At 45.7% G+C, this 25,000-nt stretch overlaps 3 protein-coding genes across 3 annotated transcripts in view; 1 reads left to right on the forward strand and 2 right to left on the reverse strand.

Annotated features, from left to right (window-relative positions):
* LOC308165161 (NACHT, LRR and PYD domains-containing protein 12-like) overlaps positions 1–25,000 on the forward strand; it is a 436,373-nt gene that overhangs the window by 233,374 nt on the left and 177,999 nt on the right. The gene's annotated exons all lie outside the window — the stretch shown is intronic.
* On the reverse strand, positions 3,339–12,360 carry alkbh3 (alkB homolog 3, alpha-ketoglutarate dependent dioxygenase). The gene is made up of 10 exons (XM_080538995.1): positions 12,239–12,360; positions 11,483–11,614; positions 10,955–11,028; positions 10,397–10,431; positions 10,186–10,233; positions 9,986–10,089; positions 6,794–6,882; positions 6,350–6,559; positions 5,850–5,948; positions 3,339–4,836 (listed from the first exon to the last, which is right to left on the reverse strand). The coding sequence occupies exons 2-10, from the start codon at positions 11,568–11,570 to the stop codon at positions 4,720–4,722; spliced, it is 864 nt and encodes a 287-aa protein (XP_080395121.1). The 5' UTR covers positions 11,571–11,614; positions 12,239–12,360; the 3' UTR covers positions 3,339–4,719.
* Positions 16,338–25,000, reverse strand: part of hsd17b12a (hydroxysteroid (17-beta) dehydrogenase 12a) — a gene marked incomplete at both ends in the record, with an annotated part of 24,568 nt that continues 15,905 nt past the window's right edge. The window contains 8 exons of the mRNA XM_080539161.1: positions 16,338–16,496; positions 16,740–16,889; positions 17,676–17,741; positions 19,427–19,508; positions 20,540–20,574; positions 22,332–22,376; positions 22,690–22,754; positions 23,870–23,977. Coding sequence (XP_080395287.1) covers positions 16,338–16,496; positions 16,740–16,889; positions 17,676–17,741; positions 19,427–19,508; positions 20,540–20,574; positions 22,332–22,376; positions 22,690–22,754; positions 23,870–23,977 — 710 coding nt within the window. The remainder of the gene's footprint in view (positions 16,497–16,739; positions 16,890–17,675; positions 17,742–19,426; positions 19,509–20,539; positions 20,575–22,331; positions 22,377–22,689; positions 22,755–23,869; positions 23,978–25,000) is intronic.

Genomic DNA, 25,000 nt, shown 5'->3' on the forward strand with positions numbered 1-25,000 from the left:
CACGGCAGATCTGCCCAGAGCATCGAGGCTTTTAAAACCTTAGCTAAGACGTACCTCTTCTCCCTGGCCTTTGACCTGAGGTGAGCCTGCCTCCCGACAACATACTGCACTTTCTGTACTTTTATTTCTGCACCTGCATTTTGTATTGCACCTTGTTCTAGTATATCTATATCTATCTGTTGTTTCTCTTTTACTAGTGTTTTTCTGTTCTGGGCGGTTGTTTTGTCGTTGTAAAATGTGCTATATAAATAAACATACTTACTTACTTACAATTGGCTTGACGGGTGTTTCTGGTAAGTCAGGTGTGTTCCATCACATCATTTCTGCAGGCATAAGAGCCGTCAAAGTCTAAATATTGATTCTGGGCTTTGTGTTGGAGTCATTATCAGGCTGAACAGTCTGAAAAGAACTAAACTATCCTGAGGCTGCCAAACCTGAGGCTCGCCAAGATCAACAGTTTGGATCCATTAAAAGCTCAGCGATCACAAACAGGCTTGGTGGGCCAAGAAGGACTTCTGACTACAGTGGATGCCTGAAGAATGCTCACCAGAATGAAGAAAAGCCCTAAAACATCTCTCCCACAGACCAGGAACAACATGCAGGAGGTAAGGCCTGAATACATCATACATATACAGTACAGGCCAAAAGTTTGGACACACCTTCTCATTCAATGCGTTTCCTTTATTTTCATGACTATTTGGTACATTGTAGATTCTCACTGAAGGCATCAAAACTATGAATGAACACATAGGAATTATGTATTTAACAATAAAGTGTGAAATAACTCTAAATATGTCTTATATTTTAGATTCCTCAAAGTAGCCACCCTTTGCTTTTTTGTTGTTAATAAAATATATAATAATAATATTAAATATAATATATGTTAATAATAATATGTTATTATATATATATATATATTTAATATTGTTATTATATATTTTATTAACAACAACAAAACATATATTTTATTAACAACAAAAAAGCAAAGGGTGGCTACTTTGAGGAATCTAAAATCTAAGACATATTTAGAGTTATTTCACACTTTTTTGTTAAGTACATCATTCCACATGTGTTCATTCATAGTTTTGATGCCTTCAGTGAGAATCTACAATGTAAATAGTCATGAAAATAAAGGAAACACATTGAATGAGAAGGTGTGTCCAAACTTTTGGCCTGTACTGTATATATATTTATATATTTTTAAAGTTATTTCTTCTGACTGGGGCAGTCCCACTCATATTTTTATTTTTATTGTGATAGAGACAGTAGAGATTAGACAGGAAGGATGGGTGAGAGAGAGAGAGGAGGATAGAGACAGTAGAGATTAGACAGGAAGGATGGGGGTGAGAGAGAGAGAGAGGAGGGATGACATGCAGGATATGTCCGCGGCCGGAATCGAACCGGGAACCCTGCGGTTAACACTTAGTCCGCTACGCCACCTAAGCTCCCATCAACTTTGAACTTTAATGAGTATAGATTATCCATAGTATAGATTAGAGAAGTAATCCTCTTATAGAGGGTACATGTACATTCACAAGCCAATAACAAGTAAGAACCGTAAAGAGAGACATTACTATAACCTGATTTGATTTGAGGTTAGAGGTCGATAAGCTAAGCTATGCCACGATAACAGTACAGAATGCTCTGCTCAGGCTTGGCTAATGAGATCGGCTAACTCGTGACGTTATAATTACCGTATAAGGTTCTATCTCCATTTTTGTCAAAATTGAGTTTTTTTTACATAATCTGATCCATTAGGTGTTTATTAATGCCTGTGTGGTGATCTTTTTTTAAATGTTGACATTTTTTAGTTAGTAATTCATAAAATACAAAGGTTCCATCTCACAAAACATAATGGAAGGTAAAAACTTTGACGCTCAATATCACTGAACTGCTCTAAACGGAGATCGAACCTTATAATTCTGAGCTCACGAACTGCAGGGAAGGCTTTATGGCTGCCCCGGTTTTAATGTGACTCATGCTTTTCTTTTACGGCGTGTGACTGGGATGGGAGTGTGTTATTGGCCCCCCGTGTGCCTCCAGACTGACGTGAGATACTATCTCAGGGTGTGTACCCAGTGGTGTAGTCGTGTTTTCTAGTGGGTATACTGTGATTTTTCCCTCCCAGCATCATATCGTTCATTTCAGAACGCCATAAAAATAAGTCTGCGCTCCCTGTCGAACGTTATATATAACATTACATGTTATAAGGCTGATCTGTGCATGATAGTGCTGCATTTTGACATATTTCATGTCGCATCTCCCCCCATTGATGGTACATGACGCTATAGTCAGTTCCAATGGTCCAAAAGTCAAGTGCTTCGTAACACAGACGGGGTGCATTTTATGAATGAAAGTGTGAAAGTTCTGTCACAAAACGCTGTTACGTATCCTGGCACATTGTTAAGTGGGTATATGGAAATCCTTGGCCTTTCCTAGTGGGTATACGGCGTAGTCCTGCGTATCACGTAGACTACACCACTGTGTGGTGTACCGTACCGTAACGTCACTGTGAGAGCAAACGTTGGTGAAATGATTCATTGTAAAAGCGAGCGATGAACACCTCAGTAACATAAGACAAGTCATGGACATTGCCCCACCTGACCCATTGACATTTGGAATTACACAGGACAATAAACTTAGTTTCAACCAACACACCACCGATATCTTTCAAAGGAGCCAACAAAGATTATCTGTCATCCGCAAACGTAAAGGACTTTATGTTTCCCCCCCCTCTTCTCCTCCTACTGTACCAGAGCATCATCCAGCCCATCCTCATGTACTGTTCCTCCTGCTTCTTCAACATGCTCACAGTCATCACCCGGGCCAAACTCACACGCATCACCAACACTGCTGCCAGGATAACTGGACTCCCCACACCCAACCTCACAGCACTAAACAACAGGGCCATCTCACGCATCGCAACCACAATAGAACAGGACATCACCCACCCACCCACTCAATCTGTACCTCTCCCCACTGCCATCCGGGCGTAGGTACAGACACGCTAAGGTGCAAAAGGGCTCGCTTTGTCCCCCAAAAAATCCTGATCCCTGCAGCCATTGTTGCCTTAAATAACAGACTCTGCTGTGTGTGTGTACTTGTCTATCTGTCATGTGTAGTACTGTCTGTTGTTGTCTGTGTTATACGGTGTTGTATGTATATGTGTATACTGTACAGTGGTGTGAAAATGAATTTCCCTCTGAGGACAATAAATCTAATCAAAAAAGAAATCTTGCTCTTGGTTATGTTTTCACCAACAACAACAACAACAACAACAACAAAGATGTTGACTCCACTCTGAGTGTACTAAACACAATTCTCCGAATCACAACATTCGGTTTTGTTTATTTCACACACACATTCAAAACAAGAAACACCAATGATGACATCACCAGTGTTAGGAAATAATTATGATGATGATGATCTCCCAGCGGGGTTGTATTTGGTCAAATTAGAAATTTTAGTACTTTTACATTTTATAGCAGGGATAAGACCCCTGCCAACAACAGTCTTTAAAATGTGGGATGGTATTGTTTATGGACGATGTACTGCATATAGGGAAGTGCAACACTAGTTTTCTACTCTTATCTGGGACAATAACCTTCCCCACGGACGCTAGTTGGTCTGATGTCCTGTTGTGTACATTGTGTCTTTATGTGAAATTCAATAAAAAATATTAACCCAAAAAACAAAATAATGTGGGATGGATCAACAGAATTGTTAACGAAACTAAATACAACGTTTAAGCCCCAAAAAGCCCTGAAAAGTCCTCCCCTAAATAAAGAACAACCAAGGATAAATAATTATCCCAACCTCGATTAGACACTTTCAAATGTTGGCACACAAAGTCACAAACTGTAATCATTTAAAAATAAATCACAATCTCCTCCCTCCAGACTTTGCTTGCGTAAACACGTCGTAATAGCCCCTTTTTACCAGGAAAAACCTTGACGAACTGGTTCCGAACATAAAACATCATGTGCAGGGGAGAAATCAAACTCTATAATATTTTTTTTCCGTGGGGCCATGAACAGCTTCAACCTGCTGGTTTCAACACTGGACCGATTCTCCTTTTCTCCTTCCCCCCTTTTCTCCTAATTTCCACACTCATTCTCCCTAACAGGGTTCCTACAAGTTTCAACAAGTCAAATTTAAGTCCTTTTTAGACCTCTTTGAATATAATTTTAGACCTATTCGCGATACCATATGATAGCTTTTTGTCATCCTCAAGGTGATGAAATTAGGGATTTATTTCACTGCTATACAGACAAAATAGTCTGAAGGATAATTAATATAAAATAAACAAGTCCCATAATTACTAAAAAATTGCAGGACAAGCTAATCTCGTTTTAAGACCTAGGACCTCGTTTTTTAGACCCAATTTTGGGACAAGGCTGCCTTTAAGACCTTTTTTAGGCCTTATAAATCTGCTGGATTTTGGACTTTAAGGCTTTTTAAGACCAGCGCGGGAGCCCTGTTCCTAACCACCCTCCTCCTCCTCCTCCACAAAGTGTCTTTAGAGCTGGGATGTGTTCAGTGTGTGTGAGGGGAGGGAGTTTTTCCTGATCTTTGTATTGGGTCAACTTTGACCAACTGTGACCAACTTTGACCTAATCCACCAGTCCAGTGCGTCAGAATGTTCCATAGTGTCGCAACCTCCTGACCTCCTGAACAATCTTCAAGTGTTCCCGAACAGGCCCCCGATTCCGGGTCCGTCTACTGCTGGGGTCGCTGCCTCGTCCCTGCTCTCTGCCCCGCTGGCTCTGGGTAGACGGTGCGGAAGGTCAGGTTGACCCGAGGCCCGCGGTCGTGGTACTCTTTGGCTACCTGGTGCTGGAGGTCGAGAGACAGAAACACACGTTATATATGAGCCATACAAGCACCACCAGTCAAATGTTTGGACAGTGGACACACTTTCCCCCCATGAGTGTGTCCAAACGTTTGACCGGTGGTGGTGTACATCGTTTATCAATCGAAATGTACCCAGTGATCGAACATGTCGGCCCCACAGCACTGACGCACGTAGGAGATATCATCATCGGTCATATAATCAAGGAATACGTCTCCATTCCACAGACATGGCTTACGATTATAGCCAAGAGACAACCCGCCCTGCCCCCCTGCCTCCCTACCCCCCCCCCCCCCTCCCTACCTCCCCCCCCTCCCTCCCTACCTCCCATGCCTCCCGCCTGTCCCTCCCTCCCCCCCTCCCTCCCCCCCTCCCACCCCCAAAATGTTCTCACCCTTCAGGGACTCATGGAGGGAGTTCTCTCTCACAGGACGCCACCATAAAATGCTGCTGACCTTCTTATCCTTTTCTGTCTCTTTTTGTGTCTTTAAATATACCGTGTTCAGGGTCAAGGGTCAGGAAACCAGGGAAACTGGTTTCCTGGAAACGCACGCACGCACAGCTAATGAGGTGTCATTGTGTATATTATATTATACAGCAATATATGGTATTGTTGTGGGGAGAGTCCCTGTGTTTGATTGGTTTAACCCACCTGCCAGTCATCCCACCTGCCAGTCATCTTGTGTTTGATTGGTTTAACCCACCTGCCAGTCATCCTGTGTCTGATTGGTTGAGCCCACCTGCCAGTCATCCTACCTGCCAGTCATCTTGTGTTTGATTGGTTGAACCCACCTGCCAGTCATCCTACCTGCCAGTCATCTTGTGTTTGATTGTTGTTGTTTTTCTGAGTGGGGCAGTCCCACTCAGGTGGGGGTGTGTCCTACCTGTGTGTTTTACCTTTTACTGTGATAGAGACAGTAGAGATTTGACAGGAGGGATGGACGACACATAACCCGCTACGTCACCTAAGCGCCCCTGTTTGATTGGTTTAGCCTACCTGCCAGTCATCCTGCGTGGCTCCTTCCATCAGCAGCAGGGTCCCGTGGGCCAGAGGGACGCGAACCCTCTCCACGTAGGTGTAGTCTCCACTGTCCTCCTACACACACACACACACACACACACACACACACACACACACACACACACACACACACACACAGACACAGACACAGACACAGACACAGACACAGACACAGACACGCACGCACGCACGCACGCACGCACAGGCACACACACACAGTGTGAGGGGAAAAAAAAGCAAGAGGTACAGTATAGTTTTAACATTGGCACATTGCCCTCCCTCCCTCCCCCCACCTCCCCCCCCTTTCCCTCCCTCCCCTCCCTCCCTTCCTTCCTTCCTTTCCCCTGTCCCTCCCTCCTCACCCTCACTCCCTACCTCCTCTCCCTCCCTTCCCCCTGTCCCTTCCCCCCTGTCCCTCCCTACCTCCCTCCCATCCCTCTCCCCTCCCTCCCTCCCTCCCCCCTGTCCCTCCCTACCTCCCCTGGCTGCTTGCGGAGGCTAAAGGCCCTGGTGTCCCCCAGGCTGAGAGAGGCGATGGTGGGCGTGGGGCCCAGGGCTGCCTCGCTGTCGCTGTGCCAGGCGATGCTGTCCCGCCCGTCCCGGTACAGGTTACACAGCAGGGAGTTGAAGCGGCGCCCGCAGGCCTGCTCCACCACCGCCCGCAGGGAGAGCAGCTCCGCAGGCCACTGAGGGGGGGAGAGGGGGGATGGAGAGGAGGTAGGGAAGGAGAGGGGGAGGTAGGGAGGAGGGAGAGGAAGGAGAAGAGGTAGGGAGGGAAGGAGAGGAAGGAGAGGAAGGAGGACAGGAGGGAAAGAGGACAGGAAAGTGGTAGAGAAAAAAAAGGGATTCACAATTTGTCATTGCAAAGAGTAGAGGGGAGAGGGGGCATCTAGGAAAGAACGTCTGGAGGTGTGTCCTACCTGTGTGTTGGCCTCCATGGTGGAGCGAGAGTAGGTGTACGGCAGCTCTCCGTACCAGCAGGTCAGCCTGGGCTCCTGATAGGCCTCACCTGCAACACACAACACACAATACACAACACAGTAACACAACATGAATATGGCCAGTCATTCCTATTCACAATCAATCAATCAATCAATCAGACTCTACACTGGCTTCCTGTTAAGTTCAGAATAGATTTCAAGATCCTTCTGCTTGTTTATAAAGCTCTCACTGGCACAGCACCAGAATATCCGAAATACCTTTTTCTAGCATATCAGCCCAATAGAGCTCTCAGGTCTTCTGACGCTGGTTTTCTCTGTGTACCACATATACAAAAGAAGAGATTTGGTGAGGCTGCATTCTCATTTCATGCACCCAGATTGTGGAATGCACTGCCAGTTTACATTAGGGATGCAACCTCAGCACATATGTAAAACCCATCTTTTTAATATTGCCTTTAAATGACTAAATAATTAAAATTATGATTATATAAGGATTGGAGCACTTTGAGCTGCAATGTTTGCAGGAAAAGTGCTATGCAAATAAAAAGTATTATTCTCTCTCTCTCTCTCTCTCTGAGAGACAAACACTCAAGCATGTATGTACAGTACGCACATATATACACACGCAACACAACACACACACGCACGAGTTACAATAGAGTAACTTCAATAGAACTGGCTGAACGAGCCGGGTCAAAACAACCCCTGCATTTGTACTTTAACTGGGTCACGGCAGTTTCACCTGTGTGTGAGGAGGATCCTGTCTCTATCTGATCACTAGCTAGCTGGAATCACAAAAACAACATAAAAACAGATCATTTTCATATGACTATATTGAAGTAACTCTTCCTTCTTCTTCTTCTCTTCCTTTTGACCGCCGACGGCCCCCTGATCCTGGAACAGACGACTTTCCCTTATGACGACTGATGGATTAGACGATTCACTTACTTCATCAAACGTATTTGTCGTAAGTCGCTTTCGTCATTGCTCAAAGTTACTGGCACTACCTTAATCCAAATAACGAGGAGTCTTTAGTTTTACCTAAGATGATTCATTCAAAACCCTTCCATCCATCTCCTATTTCTATGGAAACTCTAAAAACACTATACACTAAACACCAAGAGCAACCATTTTGGCATTTCATACAAAATAAACAGTCTGAATCAAAAACCCTCCATCACACTCGTAACCCTGGTGACTATAGCTCATACTCACGGCCCCAAAGCTAATATTTAATATGTGACTTCATTTATTACAGAAACTAGAAAGAAGCCGTAGACTACCCGTGAAAAGATGATATCACCGAAGGATAAACAAACTGTGCTCAGTCAAGAAACCTATTTAGAGCCTTCGCTTGAGTTGGAGAAAGAGTCAACATGTCGAACAGCTATAGAGGAGGGAGGGAGCGTGGGGGTGGGGGGGGGTGGTGGTGGAATAACACTGCAACCCCATGTCCTCTTTAACCTAGATGTCTAATGGACTGCTTTGTTGAGGAGTGAGACCGTGTTCTTCCAGATAACAGATATTTGTTTGGACCTTAAGTCGTAAGTCATGTGCCTTTGAGTTGTTTGTTTGTCTGTCACTGGGGTCTTACTCAAGAACAATGACACGTGTACTGTATGGATGGGAGCCAGCTGAGAGAGAGAGAGGGGGGGGGGAAGAGAGGGGGGGAGAGGGAGAGAGAGAGAGAGGGGGGCAGAGAGAGAGAGAGAGAGAGAGAGGGGGGGGGGAGAGAGAGAGAGAGGGAGAGAGAGGGGGGGAGAGAGAGAGAGAGAGAGAGAGAGGGGGGAGAGAGAGAGAGGGGGGGGGGAGAGAGAGAGAGGGGGGGGGGAGAGAGAGAGAGAGAGAGAGAGAGATATCTGACGCAACTTTCTTCTGGGCTCTGTTCCAATACAGCCTTTCCTTGTCCTCCCCTCCTTCACGACCCCTCCTCCATCTCTCTGGGGCGGAGGTGGCCTCGAGGTTAGAGAGGCTGGCTAGAGGCTGGCTAGAGGCTGGCTAGAGGCTGGCTAGAGGCTGGCTAGAGGCTGGCTAGAGGCTGGCTAGAGGCTAGCTAGAGGCTGGCTAGAGGCTAGCGGTCGGAAGGTCGCTACCTGGTGGTTCGATCCCCGTCTGTGAGCTGATGACTGGAGGGTTGGGCTGGCGTAATATCTAAAAGGTGCCTAGCGCTGCTGTCGTGCCCTTGAGCAAGGCACTTAACCCCCTAATTGCTCCAGGGGGGGCGCTGTCTATGGCTGACCCTGACCAAACAAACATTTGGTTGTACTACTGTGCAATGGCAACAAGGTTGAATCTAATCTGATGTCTAGTCACAGGCTTGCACCGCCTTTCCCTGTCTCAAATCAAATCAGAGTTTATTTGTTGTCATAACACACTACAGCCATTAGACGGTGCAATGAAATACTTGGGGGGGGTGGGGGGAGGTAGATCCTGCGGTGGGGGTGGGGGGTCAGTGGAGCACAGTCTCATCGTCTGCAGGGTAGAAGCTGTCCTGTTGGTCTGGGTCTGGATGTACTGTCACTTTGCCAGAGTGGACAGAGAGAGAACATGGACTCGGTCGGTCGGTCACACCCCTTCCCGGAACCTGCGGTCCCTAGGCATGGGCCTACTCCCCACCCCCGCCCGCACCAACCTACGGACCTTCAGGGGCAGAGCTTTCAGTGTGGCAGCTCCCACCCTCTGGAACTCTCTCCCCACAGCGATCCGCAATGCCCCCCCTACCCTGGACACCTTCAAATCAGCCCTCAAAACCCACCTGTTCTCTAAGGCCTTTGGCCCCTAGTCTAGTTTTGTCACTCTCGTTGTCTTTGTTTCTTTGCTTTGTTTTTCTGTTCTGTCTGTCTATGACATCTGTTAAGCGTCCTTGGGTTTGAGAAAGGCGCTATATAAATCTAAGATATTATTATTATTATTATCATTATTATTATTATTATTATTACCCACCCTGTCTGTAGTTGGTCTACCTACCCTGTCTGTAGTTGGTCCTCTACCTACCCTGTCTGTAGTTGGTCTACTACCTACCCTGTCTGTAGTTGGTCTACCTACCCTGTCTGTAGTTGGTCTACCCACCCTGTCTGTAGTTGGTCCTCTACCCACCCTGTCTGTAGTTGGTCTACCTACCCTGTCTGTAGTTGGTCTTCTACCTACCCTGTCTGTAGTTGGTCTACCTACCCTGTCTGTAGTTGGTCTTCTGGGACCAGGGCAGCTCGGCCAGCAGCTTACTGAAGGTCCAGTCAGCCTCCTCGGGAGCCAGGAACCCTGGGAGCAGCCGCAGTCTGGAGGGTTTAAAGCGTAAAGGAAGAGGGTTGGTTTAACCCGTTTAAGACGATTTGGATGCAGCCCCTCCTACCTACCGGAAGATTCTAACTCACCTGGACACACCAGACGGGCCGTGGCTGATCTCATGGTCGCCAGCTTCACTGACCAAAAGAAAGGATGCCAAGTGTCAAACTGATTATACTTCCACTTGTCATAAATGACTGATAAATAAGGTTAGAAAAATAAAGTGTGACTTTAATCGACAATCTTCATAGTTTTGGGCTTGTTCTAGTTGTTAGTGAGAGGGGGCGGGTTGTTACTCACTCGATCACCTTCTCCGTAGGGATGTCTCTGATTGGCTGTGTGCCGTGGAGAGGGAGACAGAGGGAGAGAAAAGGGGAGTTAGAACATAGTTTGGACCTTAAAACGCTAAATGGACTAAATGGTAAATGTACTGCACTTATATAGCCCTTTATCTAAAGCTCTTTACAACGGCCTCTCATTCACCCATTCACACACACATTCACACACACCAATGGCGGCAAGCTACCATGCAAGGCGCCGGCCCGCTCACTGGGAGCAATTTGGGGTTCAGTGTCTTGCCCAAGGACACTTTGACATGTGGCCAGCCGGGACTCGAACCACCGATCTGCCAACCTTGCGATCATTAGACGGCGGCTCTGCCTCCTGTGCCACAGCCGCCCCACAAAAGATTAACCATATCATGCTATTATCTACCCTAAATAAGTCCATGGAACACAAGCTTTATGTGTCAACTGTAAGCAAGAACAGAGGCTGATGACCAGGGCAATGGCATTGTAGGGGGGGGGGGGGATGTTCTCTCTTGGATAACAGTGTTTCATCTCATTTTATCATGATTACCTTGGCTGGTTCCTCGAACCGAAAGCTCCCTGGTGGTGGAATGGCACTTTCAACACTGCCGGGAACTGTTCCTACTACCAAACGAGATACAACACAACCGGGTGATGTGACTAGCTACTTTAAAAACACTCTCAGGAGGACATGTTCTAAAAATGGCAGTTTTATAGCTCTGCCTGACTTGATTTGGTCATCATCTCTTATCGGTAGAGAATGGACCTACCCCCTTTGAAAACTCGGACAAACAAACAACGCTTCACTGACAGTGACTGAGTGACATTCAATGACTTACAATGGCGGGAGTTGGCAAATTTCTGATTTCTGATTTACCACAGCAAGTAATAGACATGTTTTTTCTTTCTTTTTTTAAGATGACAAGAATATTTCGTCAAGAAGATTTTCACCATCAGATATTAGCGAGTTGTTGTTTGTCCCGAGTTTTCTGCCTGTCTTGACTTTTGCTGTGATATGATTGGACAATTTCTATTTTGGGGGCGTGGTTTAGTGATAGGTCCATAGAGGCACGCTGACCTGTGGGTCGTGGAGGACGTGGTTGTTGCTTCGGCAGAGGTTTGGCCCAGGAGCCCTGCACCCTGGCCCGCTGACGTTTATCTGACATCACATCTGGTAGAGGAGGACCACAAGCTGAGGTTCTGTGTGAGGCTGAAACAAAGCAGTCTCAAATTATTTCGCGTGATTATACCGCCGCCCAGAGGCGAATGTGTGGTAGTACAGTCAAAGTGGGAGAAATCTAACAACCAATCATCTCGAACAACAACACCCCTGACCCCCCCGTGCACCTCTGTTTACGTTCCCCCATTCTGCTCTGCAACACGCAGTTCTGTCACAACTCACAAGTGTGCAAACTGCAAACATCATACATGACGTTAGAAAAGGGTAGATATATAATGCAGTACGCCTAGATTGTATGCAGCTGATTAATGCAACTTAATATTTTGGTGATGATTAAGCGTCCATCACGATCGTGATGAACAAGCGTACATGTAGTTCATTCATTGGAGCAACTAACCAAGTAAGTGAATAACTTTATAACTACATAACTGTTTGTCGTACACACGTATCACACACACATACATATATATATATATATTGTTAGGCTTTATTGACTGATTCAAACTGTCCAGAGTGTACTAAAGGCATTATAGGAAGCTATATGGAACTATTTGAAGCTCATTTACGCCACTCTACTAATATACCACTCACTCTCCCTCTGTCAACCATGTTATCCATCCACAGATGCACACACCTTAACCAGGTTCATCTTACCTGCTCCCGAGGTGACCCTTATCTCCCGAGGTGACCCTTATCTCACACACAGATGGAATAGGTGGTCATGTGAGGGATTCCTTGGGCACTACTCCACTTTTCCCTTCTCGAGCGAAAACAAACATTTGACAGCTGGTGTAACGAGAAACAAGTCCCCCCTGGAACCTTGACTAAAGTCAATGGATCCGGTTTTCAACTATTCGCCACTAAAGGGCACATTTGGAATAAATTGTGTGTTTTGTGGTAAAAGTGCGAAATATTTGACACAGAGCAAGGGTTGTTTTGTTTTGTTTTGCTATAATATGGCCATCACAGATACGTATACAACCCTGGCTTAAGATCACACTCATTTTGAATGCCCTGACAGACATTTTCCCTAAACATTATTATTTTTTAAATCACTGTTCTGTGCTGTAATTTTTTCCCCAGTTTTTTTTTTTTTACATATTACTTTCCATAGTATCTCTACTGATTAAATTATATGCAATATGACTCCTCATGTGATGTTAGTGTTAAGAAATATGACAAGAACTGTGCATTTCACTAATTCCATTTCATAATGGCAAATCCCATAAGGGGGGTGCATGTCCAGGGGTGGGTGTGCCCAGGGTAAGATGGTGTGTGTGTGAGAGAGCAGAAATTAGGCTTTCACCGATACCTTGTACTTAACTTAGGTAAACAGACTGCACTTATATAGCGCCTTATTCCAAAGCACTTTACAACGGCCTCTCATTCACCCATTCACACACACATTCACACACCAATGGTGACAAGCTACCATGCAAGGCGCCGGGCCGCTCATTGGGAGCAATTTGGGGTTCAGTGTCTTGCCCAAGGACACATTGATATGTGGCCAGCCAGGGTTCGAACCGCCGATCTGCCGACCTTGCGATCATTAGACGGAGGCTCCTCTACCTCCTGAGACACAGCCGCCCCTACTACGGGTACTTGCCAATACAGAGCACCGATACGAGCACTTAAGGTGTAGCCTGAAGAGATGGAGGTCTTCAGTCTCCGATGGAAGATGAATGAATGAATTAATGAATGAATGGTCTTTATTGTCATTGATATAGTACAGGTACCATACAACGAAATTTGGGAGGGGGGGGGCTCCCCTGGTGCTAGGGAAAAAAAACTAAAAACAAGAAGGGAAAGGAGCTGGTTTACATAAATAACGGCTATGTACACTATCCACTATACTATACTATACAAATAAAACACTGCGCTGTACTCTATGCTATGCTATACATATCCTAACATTTCCTATTCTCTGAACCTTATGTACCCTAGGGTTGTCATATTGCACATAGTGTTATTGCACATTCATTTAAAGTGTCGCAGTTTGCAGGTTTGAAATGTACACAGTTGTGTTTCAGTATTACACTTGATTTCAATCTAGTAGCTGCCATCAATTTGTCTAGATTGTCCAGATTGTAGTGACTCTGCAGTTCTGACAGCAATGGGAAGATCATGTCCTCACTTTTGTGGGACATGACTTTGATCTGTCTGTTTTGTTGTTTTTAAAATCACCAAAAATGCGGCCTTAGCCATCCCACTATAATGCACTAATGTGAATGTAAGCATAATGTATTAATCATCAGAAATAGGAAACCTTTTTAACATTTTAAATAGACTGTGTACACAGACATAAGCTCCTTTTCTTCATTATACTGTATTGTTGTCAAAATAGCACATTTTATAAGTGTTCAATGTCATTTACAATGACATGACTTGTTTTGTCCTTATAATAATACTACTACTAATAATAATACATTAGACTTATATAGCGCTTTTGTAGACACTCAGACGCTTTACAAACTGAAAAGATTGAGTAGTAAAATTAAAAAGAAACAAAAGATAAATAAAACAAAGTATAGGGGTCTTTGATTACTAAATCTAAATCTAAGTGTCTTTGTAGGACAATCTACTCTGTATACTGCAATGACACCTAGATTTCGGGCGAACAAGCAACGCCAGCGTCCTCTCTCGACCGGCATTTTTTGAGTCAAGTCAAAGTCAAGTTCTTGAATAAACATCCAGTGGGGTTCATTTTGCTGTACTCGAGCGACACTGAAATGTCGCGACAAAACACAGAGAAAGAGCACAATCGATTGTAAAGCTTTCTTTTATTTCTTTATTAACAAAAAAGGTAGCATGTTCAGATCATCGTCACACAGGGTGTAAAGCCGAAGAGAGCAAGAAGAGCACGTTGCTTTCCACACTTTTTCTGAGTATCTGATTATTATAATAAAAACTAGTCCAGAGTCACACCTGAGAACTCTTCATAAGGCACCATGGACCAAAGGGCACTGAGGAGTGGATTTCTTCATGGACGTTGGTCAGAGTCATACAGATGGCTCTATGGCATAGGCAGAGACCAGCAAACAGTCATACAGAGATCTATGGCACAGACAGAGACCAGTAAACACAGTCGTACAGAGATCCATGGCATAGACAGAGACCAGTAAACACAGTCATATAGAGATCTACGACATAGACAGAGACCAGTAAACACAGTCATACAGAGATCTACGACAGACAGAGACCAGTAAACACAGTCATACAGAGATCTACGACATAGACAGAGACCAGTAAACACAGTCATATAGAGATCTACGACATAGACAGAGACCAGTAAACACAGTCATCCAGAGATCTATGGCACAGACAGAGACCAGTAAACACAGTCATACAGAGATCTACGACAGACAGAGACCAGTAAACACAGTCATCCAGAGATCTATGGCATAGACAGAGACCAGTAAACACAGTCATATAGAGATCTATGGCATAGACAGAGACCAGTAAACACAGTCATCCAGAGATCTACGACATAGACAGAGACCAGTAAACCCAGTCAACACCAGTCGTGCGTGTTGGAGCTGTCACCTCAACAACTCCAAAAAGGCCGTCACGTATTGTTGCACAGAAAGTTCTTTGGCGTTATATATGAGCAACATATATATGTAAGGCAACAGTAGGCAAATGCTAGGTCCACTTCTTAATGGAGCTAACATCTTGTTTTAGTTCAGCAACGCCTCTGTAAAAGACTTTAGTCCACTCTCATTTAACGTGAGCAATACCGACGTCAACTACGGGCACGTTGTTTGAGACCAAACAGGGAATTATAAATGAATAATATGCAAAACAGTACAGGATGTCAACTTGCAAAACTTACAAAAACAGTGCAACAAATCCCACCACATCATTTTTTTTTTAAATATACAAAAACTGAAAAAGACCAACACTTATGACTGACAATAACTCGACTCAAATTAGTCAAGATTAACAAAATGCTGATGTGAGAGAGAGAGAGAGACGGCCTCTTCCTGACATCGTGTTGCATTCTGGGTAAAACTACACTGGTTAGTGAGTTCCTGAAGATGTGTGTGTGTGTGTGTGTGTGTGTGGTCTTTATGTACAGTACTTGTATAACAAATAAAATAAATATAAAAAAAACACCCGCCACCATCTTCCTCTGCTTACAACAGCAGTGTCCAACATAAACCACCCGAGTTTAAATATTTTCACCACTTTTTTGGTCACATAGAAAAATAATAATAATAATAATGATCCTGTGCGGCCGGGAAAGGTGTGTTCGTTTATCTCAGCCACTTCCGTAGGCTGCACGTTCTGGTTGGAGAAGCTTCTGGAACCATTTCATTCAAAGACCGACCATGTTACATGTTACAGTACTGGTGTCAATGGTTCATGGATAAGGCAAATGACTGAGGTACACACTCTCACTCACACACACACACACGCTCTCACACACACACTCTCTCTGTACACACACACACACACACACACACACACACTCTCTCACTCACACACACACACACACACACACACGCACACACACACACACGCTCTCACACACACTCTCTCTGTACACACACACACACACACTCTCACACACTCACACAGTCACACAGTTAATCGAGTCAGTAAGATATCGATAGAGCGAAATGGACACAACCCGATGTCCGGAGCTTGGTAGGTGGCGTAGTCGGCGATCCGTGTCACCGGTGTCTCCGGGGGGGTCAGTGTCCGGTGTCGGGGGGGGGGGGGGTCAGTGTCCGGTATCTGGGGGGGTTCTCTACTCTGTTTTCTTCAGCCCTCCGTTGTTCTGGTTGTTCTGCTCCCTCTGCTCCCTCTGCTTCCTCCTCCTCAGGTACCCAGAGCGCTGGGCCTTGTTCATCCGGGCCCCGAAGTAGAGGACCCAGGGCATGGGCACCAGCACCGTTGTCAGCCAGCCCTGAGGAGAGGACACAGAGGGACGGGTTAGGTTTAGATGGAGTGATGAACCATAGAGAGAGAGAGAGAGAGAGCTGAGTAGAGAGGCCCTGGATAGTGCTCAACCAGCCCTGAGGGGGGGGGGGGGAACTCCGCTCACATAAACCCCAGAGAGAGAGAGAGAGAGAGAGAGAGAGAGAGAGAGAGCGAGAGAGAGAGAGAGAGAGAGAGAGAGAGAGAGAGAGAGAGGGGAAACAGTCCTTACCATGACAGCGTGAGGGAAGTAGCCGTTGGTCTGTTTCTGCAGACCCACAGTCATCAGCTCAGCGGCCACGTAGCGCTCGGGGGTGGGCTTGTCCAGGGTGGGCGTCCTGATGCGGGTCATCTTGGTGGCCACGAAGAAAGGCAGCACGCTCTGGAGGACGGACGGACGGACGGACACAGACACACACACGTTAACTCAACAGCGTAAAACAAAGATGCTGTATGCCCAACAAGCTTCCAGAGGGTGTATGACTCTGCACTGGAGGACCAGCCTGACAAGACACTTTCTCAAGCTCAAGAACCAAGTCTGTTCTATCTGTATATCTGTCTGTTCTATCTGTATATCTGTCTGTTCTCTGTATATCAGTCTGTTCTATCTGTATATCAGTCTGTTCTATCTGTATATCAGTCTGTTCTATCTGTACATCTCGACTGCACAACAGTTTTTCAAGCATTCAATATAATTTTTATAATTAATAATTTTGCCATTTAGCAGACGCTTTTATCCAAAGCGACTTACAATTACGAATTACAGGGACATTCCCCCTGGAGTAACTGAGGGCTAAGTGCCTTACTCAAGGGCACACTAGTAGTGGTGTGGCTTCAGGCGGGATTTGAACTCACAACCTTCCGATCGGAAGTCCAACACACTATCCACTAGACCACCACTACCCCCCCAATATACTTATATAGTAGCACAAGGTAACCCTATGACAAATCTATCCTACCTAGGATTCAGGGATCGCTTTTGAACCCTTTGTTTTGTAAGTGTGTAATAGACCGAGATGAAAACATGTACTGCAAACAATAATAGTAGTAGTAGAGGAGACAGGAAGAAGGTCTCGTCTCACCTGGATGATGAGTCCTCTGACAGACAGACACAGACAGACAGACACAGGCACACACAAGAGGAGACAGGAAGAAGGTCTGGTCTCACCTGGATGATGAGTCCTCTGCTCTTGTACTCTTCATGGAGACCACGGGAGAAGAAGTCCACGAACGCCTGAACGAGAAGAGAAGGAAAGCCGGCTGTTAAACTTCAAACTGGAACACTTTAAAACTCCACAAAAAGGGTCTGGACCGTATTTTTGGAAGAGTGATCGATCGATAGATAGATAGATAGATAGATAGATCTTTTTATTTAGTCAGGACAGTGCACATTATAGATCTTTTTATTTAGTCAGGACAGTGCACATTAATGAACAGTCACTTATTGCAGCCCCGTCCCTCTGGAACGACCCTCCCCAACCACATCAGACAGGCCAACACCCCCCAACATTTAAACAGGCCCTCAAAACCCACCTCTTCAAGCTCGCCTTCACCAGTTAACCCTCTCCCCCCCTCCCCTTCCCATGTGTCCCCAGCACTACCTCAATTAGGCCCCTATACTTTCTTTTATTTATTTATTTTGTGTCTTTTTATTATTACTAGTACTACTCGATCTTTTCAGTTTGTAAAGCGTCTTTGAGTGTCTCAAAGCGCTATACAAGTCTAATGTATTATTATTATTATTATTATTATTATTATACAGAATATGGTGACAGTAAATATGCTGGATTTAGCTGTGAGCTCATTTGCATCCGTAGTCCTCGACATAAAACCGTACAATAGATTTTAAAAAACAAAACAAGAATGATGGACAACTTCACAACAGAATACAATAGGACATAAAACAAAGAGTATGTGACCATAGGGACATACATTGGTGCAGTAGAAAATTAAGTGCACAGGTTAAAAGTGCAAAATAAGTACAATACACGGTAAATCTATGTCAGATTAAATATCTTAAATCAAGGTAATATATGCTTGTTTTTTGTCTGACTGCACTAGTTTTAAAATCTATTTTACTTGTTTTAGGAAAATCTTGACAAGTGAAATGTTCCTGTTCTGCAGGCAGATCATCTAGCTTATTTTAAGTAATATTCCCCCATTTTATTGCTTTTAAACATTTTTTTCACGTTTTTGAGAGCTGTACACTTTTTGCAGTGTATGTATTTTTTTGGAAGAGTGGCTGGAGGAGGTAAGTAAGTAAGTAAAACGTTATTTCCATAGCGCCCTTCTAAGCACGGATGCACAGGGTGCTTTACATCATAAATAAGAGATAAAATGGGTAAAAAGAAAAGCGCAATCAAACATCTTTAAAAAGAGATTAAAAACTAAAACAGAGGAACACCCCAAAGGGACAACATAAACACAACATAAACACAACATAAGACGGCTATTCGGTTGTTAAGTCGTGACGTGTTTCCGGGTCCAAAGTTGGCTGAGGCGCTGTCTTCGAAATGCCTCAGTAATACTAATAATTCATTATATTTATATAGCGCTTTTCCGAGGCTCAAAGACCCTGACAATATGGGGAAAACGGGAAAGTGCTGTGTCCCTTGTTGTATGAATAGATCCCAGTCTAAAAAACGATTTAACTGTCATTCTACCGCTGTAATACACTGGTACTCTGGTGCTTTAGTACACTGGTACTCTGGTGCTTTAGTACACTGGTACTCTGGTGCTTTAGTACACTGGTACTCTGGTGCTTTAGTACACTGGTACTCTGGTGCTTTAGTTCACTGGTACTCTGGTGCGGGGAATTTCTGGTTTGGACCCGGAAATTGCTAAACGTCACGTTTGACGTCAGACTTAACAACCGAATAGCTGACTAGCAGCCTGCCTAAACAGGTGAGGTGGACTCACCTTGCTGGAGGAGTAGACAGTGAGCAGAGGGACGGGGTACATCCCGCTGGCAGAGGAGATGTTCAGGACAATACCCTTGTTCCTGAAACACAGAAGAAGAAAAAGACACACACAAAGAGGAGTGTGAGAACAGACGAAGAAGACTTAACTTTCCTCTTCTGTGGAGCACCAAAAAGGCACACACACACACACACACACACACACACACACGTAACATAATCATAGTCGCCCTGTGCGTTGCCATGGCAGCCACTTGCTCTCTCAGCGTCTCTGTTGCTGCAGTGATGTAGTGGAGTGAGGAGGGGGGGGGGAGAGAAAGAGAGAGAGAAAGAGAGGGAAGGGAGAAAGAGAGAAAGAGAGAGAAAGAAAGAGGGAAGAGAGAAAGAGAGGGAGAAAGAAAGAGAGAGAGAGGGAGAGAGAAGGAAGAAAGAAAGAGAGAGAGAGAGAAAGAGAGAGAGAGAAGGGAGAAAAAGAGAGAGAGAGAGAGAGAGAAAAAGAAAGAGGGAAGGGAGAAAGAGAGAGAGAAAAAAAGAAAGAGGGAAGGGAGAAAGAGAGAGAGAGAAACTGGCTCCTCACACGGTACTAAATGTGCCCGCGCTCCGATTTGCTCGGACGAGTCACATGGGATCTCCCCTAGCCAATCGGAAGGGGGAGTGCACTTTGTGTGAATTGAAAAGCTTGCCTGTCAGAACTGTGAACAAAGAGAGGGAGAGAGGGAGGGAGGGAGGGAGGGAGCCAGAGATGGATGGGAGTGCATCCCTCACACACTTCTGTGTCTCCTGTATCTATTATACATCCTCATATCCGAGGTACGAGGCCTAAACCACCACCTCTAAACCAGCTCACCTGGGTGGTATTCCATCAACGTCGCTAAAGGACAATCCAGGCTTATTTTGTCTTGCGAGATTTCTAGAAAAATCCAAGTGTATTTTGATCAATCTCGCGAGATTCTGCAAAAAAACAAGCCTGGATTTTCCTTTAGCGACGTTGATGGAATAACCCCAGCTCACCTGATAGAGATCATAGTCTTGGGGCTTTTGAGAGCGGAAGAGAGACAGAGCAGAGGATGGGGGTGGGGGGGGGGTGGGTCAAATATGATATAGTCTCACTCACCTATCGGCCATCCTGGGCAACACAAGACGACACATCTAAAAAACAAAACAAAAAAATCAACAAACATCAAACCGTCAACGGTCAACCGCCAACCACACTGATTCAAAACGACGACGTATATATGGAACTGCACCCGCATTTGAAAAGAAGCGATCATCATCAATGATTTCAGAAATGTATTTTGAGGGGGGGGGGGGGCGAATATGGTGGAAAAGGAGGTGGGTTGGGAGAGAAAGAAGTCCTGGCAGGTGAATGTTTGTGACAGGACTTTTTAAAATGACAAGCAGACTTCATGGAAGATACTCGGCACTCGAGCTGAGGGGGGAAGAGGGGGGATGGCGTACCCCCCTGAAATAAAAACAGTCAAAATCACCCCCCTTCTAAAACTGCCATCCCCCCTTTCCATCCATTATGTCATTTTATCAATGAACGTGGTATTACTGCCATTTCAACATTTCGTTTTGCGCATATTGAGTAAAATACTGTGGGCCAGGGAGGGGGCACGCACATATGCAATGACATTTTTTACCACCAAGTCACTGACACTGAAGTCACTGACGCTGTGGGGATGCCAACATTGTCCCCATATGATAAAATCCACCATCCCCCCTGATTTTCTTTTACAACTTGAGTACTGGAGATACTGTATCTGTACTGCCATATTGGTACGTTTCAGCTACGTGGGTGGAGGGGCAAGAAAGAGAGAAAGAGGGAAAGAGAGAGGGAGGGAGAGGGAGAGAGAGAGAGAGAGAGAGAGAGAGAGAGAGAGGGAGAGAGAGAGAGGGAGAGAGACAGAGAGAGAGAGAGAGAAGAAAAGGTAGTGCGTGGGTGGTGAGCACAGACTGCGTTGGTGTAGATCACCGTTGCTCTGGGAACCACTGGGGAAACTGCAGGTACCACAGAACCAACAGAGGAGGGGGAGGAGGAGGAGGAGGAGAAGGAGGAGGAGGAGGGGGAGGGGAAGGAAGGGGTTGAGGATGAAGGAGGAGAAGGAAGGGGTTGAGGAGGAGGAGAAGGAGGAGGAGGAAGGGGTTGAGGAGGAGGAGGAGGAGAAGGAGGAGGAGGAGAAGGAAGGGGTTGAGGAGGAGGAGGAAGGGGTTGAGGAGGAGGAGGAGGAGAAGGAAGGGGTGGAGGAGGAGGAGGAGGAGAAGGAAGGGGTTGAGGAGGAGGAGGAGGAGGAAGGGGTTGAGGAGGAGAAGGGGTTGAGGAGGAGGAGGAGGACGGGGTTGAGGATGAAGGGAGGAGGAGGAAGGGGTTGAGGAGGAGGAGGGAGGGGTTGAGGATGAAGGAGGAGGAGGAAGGGGTTGAGGAGGAGGTGAAGGAGGAGGAGGAGGAGGAAGGGGTTGAGGAGGAGGAGGAGGAAGGGGTTGAGGAGGAGAAGGGGTTGAGGAGGAGGAGGAGGGAGGAGGAGGAGGAGAAGGGGTTGAGGATGAAGGGAGCAGGAGGAGGAGGAGGAAGTGGTTGAGGATGAAGGGAGCAGGAGGAGGAGGAGGAGAAGGAGTTGAGGAGGAGGAGGAGGAAGGGGTTGAGGATGAAGGAGGAGGAAAAGAAGGAGGAGAAGGAAGAGATAAGACTCCAGTCACCGCCCTCTCGGCCAGTGTGTAACAATGTTGATACACAAGTTCTCAAACTTTACCCCTCGGGGATGAACGGAGACAGAAACACACTATCATCTATATGCTGAATATCTGTGGTACAGGGGTGGATACAGGGGTGGATACAGGGTGGATACAGGGGTACAGGGTTGGGAACAGGCCTAGATCTGTTCCCAGGAGCAAGAGAAGAGCCTCACCTGACACACTGAAGTAATGTTGACGTTGATCATGTTGGTGATGAACTGAAATAAATTAGAAAAAAAAGGAGGAACATGTAAGCTTTGAGACTGTGTGGGTGTCTTGCTAGACATTTTTTAAAGACACAGTTAAAGCATTGTGCTTTAGAGAACTTAAATCAACTCAAAATCAGCTCAAAACTCGGTAAGAGATAAACCAAGACGTCCATGGCTTGATTGCATGAAGTGGAATTAACACATTCTGTTCTTGATTGTATGGTACATGGAATAAGTTGCGTTCCATTTAAAACCCAACAACGATAGCTCCTAGGTAGATAAATAAAGTTCATTCATGAACGAAATTAAATTCATAACTCACGTTATCCAGATCAGGAATACGCAGGAAGTACTCTGGGTAATCGTAGGAGATTCCAACATTATTCACTGAAGAAGAAAGGTAAAATTAGACGGTTGTTCCCGTAATCACATTGGGGTTGAATGTGAAGTTACAGTAACTCGCCAGCAGGTGGCAGTAGAAACCCGCGAGTGAGAGAACCTCACATTCATAAAAGGAGACACACAACCACACCTTAAACTGAGGAAGCATGTAGTTATGCTTCTGCAAAAACAGGACAATGAGATCTAAAATGATAACAGAGCAATGATAATAATACTACTACTAATAATAATAACCTTTATTTGTATAGCACTTTTCCTGCAAACGTTGCAGCTCAAAGTGCTCCAATCATTATATAAATCATAGCAATATTATACAGTATATTAAAAGATGGGTTTTTAGTCTTGACTTGAACATATTTGCTGAGGTTGCATCCCTAATGTAAACTGGCAGTGCATTCCACAATCTGGGTGCATAAAATGAGAATGCAGCCTCACCAAATCTCTTCTTTTGTAGGAACACTTGTGGTATACTACAATGATAACTTAGTTAACTTAATGTCCACATCTCTGATAGCGACACACTTCAAGGGAAGCCACCGTCAGTCACATGACGACCGGGACATTACCAGTATGGTGCCAGTGACCAGCACATAAACACACACATCACACGGTTCTCTGTTTGTGACGCTAACGCTCGAGGAAGGAATTGACCACTCCATGGTAAATACCCTGAAGACACCCTCGACCCCCCCCGTATAGTTCCTAGCAGTACTACTGCCAATGGCCCCTGGCCCCCGAGCATAGATGATTTTCTAAATCTAATGTATTTGGTGTAACAAGTCGCCAATGAAAATGTATTTGGCTTAAGTCGCTTAGGCCATGAAGATCAACCGACTGTGTTCGTTTACTGTGTCCCCTATGACTTCTACTGCCCCCCTTGTACCGTTTCTCTGTTCTCCAGTGTCTCTATATATATATATTTTAAACATTGTCAGTCTCCATCACTGAGACTGCCAATGGCCCCGGGCCTGAGCTAGATTACTCTTCCTGCTACGACTGGTGGATTGATGATTCACTTGCTTAGTCAAATGTATCGATTGTAAGCCGCTTTGGAATAAGGCGTCTGCTAAATGCCAAACATGTAAATGTAAATGTCTTACCCAGCACTCCGATCTCTAGCCCGGCCAGCCCAGCCTCGATCTTAGGGTAGATGTCTGCATTGCCGAAGTCCACAGCTATGGTCTTGGTCTCCACCTTGAACTGCTCCTCTGCAGAGGAGGGAAACAGGCACATCCGTTAGGTCATAAATGGTAAATGGACTGCACTTATATAGCACCTTTTTTGCTGCTCCAAAGCGCTTTACAACGGCCTCTCATTCACCCATTCACACACACATTCACACACCAATGGCGGCAAGCTGCCATGCAAGGCGCCGGCCCGCTCACTGGGAGCAATTTTGGGGTTCAGTGTCTTGCCCAAGGACACTTCGACATGTGCCCAGCCGGGGCTCGAACCGCCGATCTGCCAACCTTGTGATCATTAGACTCTAATGAGGCGACTCTACCTCCTGCGCCACAGCCACCCCCTAATAATAATAATTCATTGTATTTATATAGCGCTTTTCCGGGGCTCAAAGACGCTGACAATATGGGAAAAACAGAAGACACAGTAACAACAAGCAACAGATAACATGAGCACATAGAACACACAAGTTAACGAACAGGCACAGGGAACAATTAACACAGCAATGTCCAGGGGGGGAGGGGGTGGCAGGGTTAGGGGAGATGGTTAGGGGTAGGGGAGGTTGTATGCATGTCCAGGGGGGGAGGGGGGGGGTGGCAGGGTTAGGGGAGGTTGTATGCGGGGGAGAACAGGTAGGTTTTGAGGTGGGATTTAAAAGTGTTAAGAGGGTGAGGGTGAGTCTCTGAGTGGTTTGAGGGAGAGAGTTCCAGAGGCGGGGTGCTTACACACATGTTACACACATGATGGGAAAAACATAAAACACAGGGGAGAAAAAAACGTGTACACTAAAATGAAAACGGCAGCGGACAAAAAAACGCCTTCGCACTCGCAGGGAGAACTTTGAGTGACAGGCCTGTACGCACACAGCGACGTCACGACGAGAGCAACACACAAAGCTCATAACATGCTCCGACGATCAGCCCATTTTCCTTTCCAACACATCACACACCCCCTCCCCCCCCCCGCCCCCCCAAACTCCATTGAAACGAGGTGGAGCGAGAAGGCACGGCTTTCCCGAACTCCAGCAGAAGGGGGCGCTGCACGTCAAT

This window comes from Nansenia antarctica (genome assembly GCF_963989245.1).
Source record: "Nansenia antarctica genome assembly, chromosome: 9".
NCBI lineage: Eukaryota > Metazoa > Chordata > Actinopteri > Argentiniformes > Microstomatidae > Nansenia > Nansenia antarctica.

Coding starts and splice junctions, on each gene's coding strand:
- alkbh3 (XM_080538995.1), bottom strand. CDS start 11,570: ATGTCAGATAAACGTCAGCGGGCCAGGGTGCAGGGCTCCTGGGCCAAA. Junction 10,090..10,185: donor GGCCCGTCTGGTGTGTCCAG/GTGAGTTAGAAT, acceptor TAAACCCTCCAG/ACTGCGGCTGCTCCCAGGGT. Junction 5,949..6,349: donor TCCGCAAGCAGCCAGGGGAG/GTAGGGAGGGAC, acceptor GTGTGTGTGTAG/GAGGACAGTGGAGACTACAC.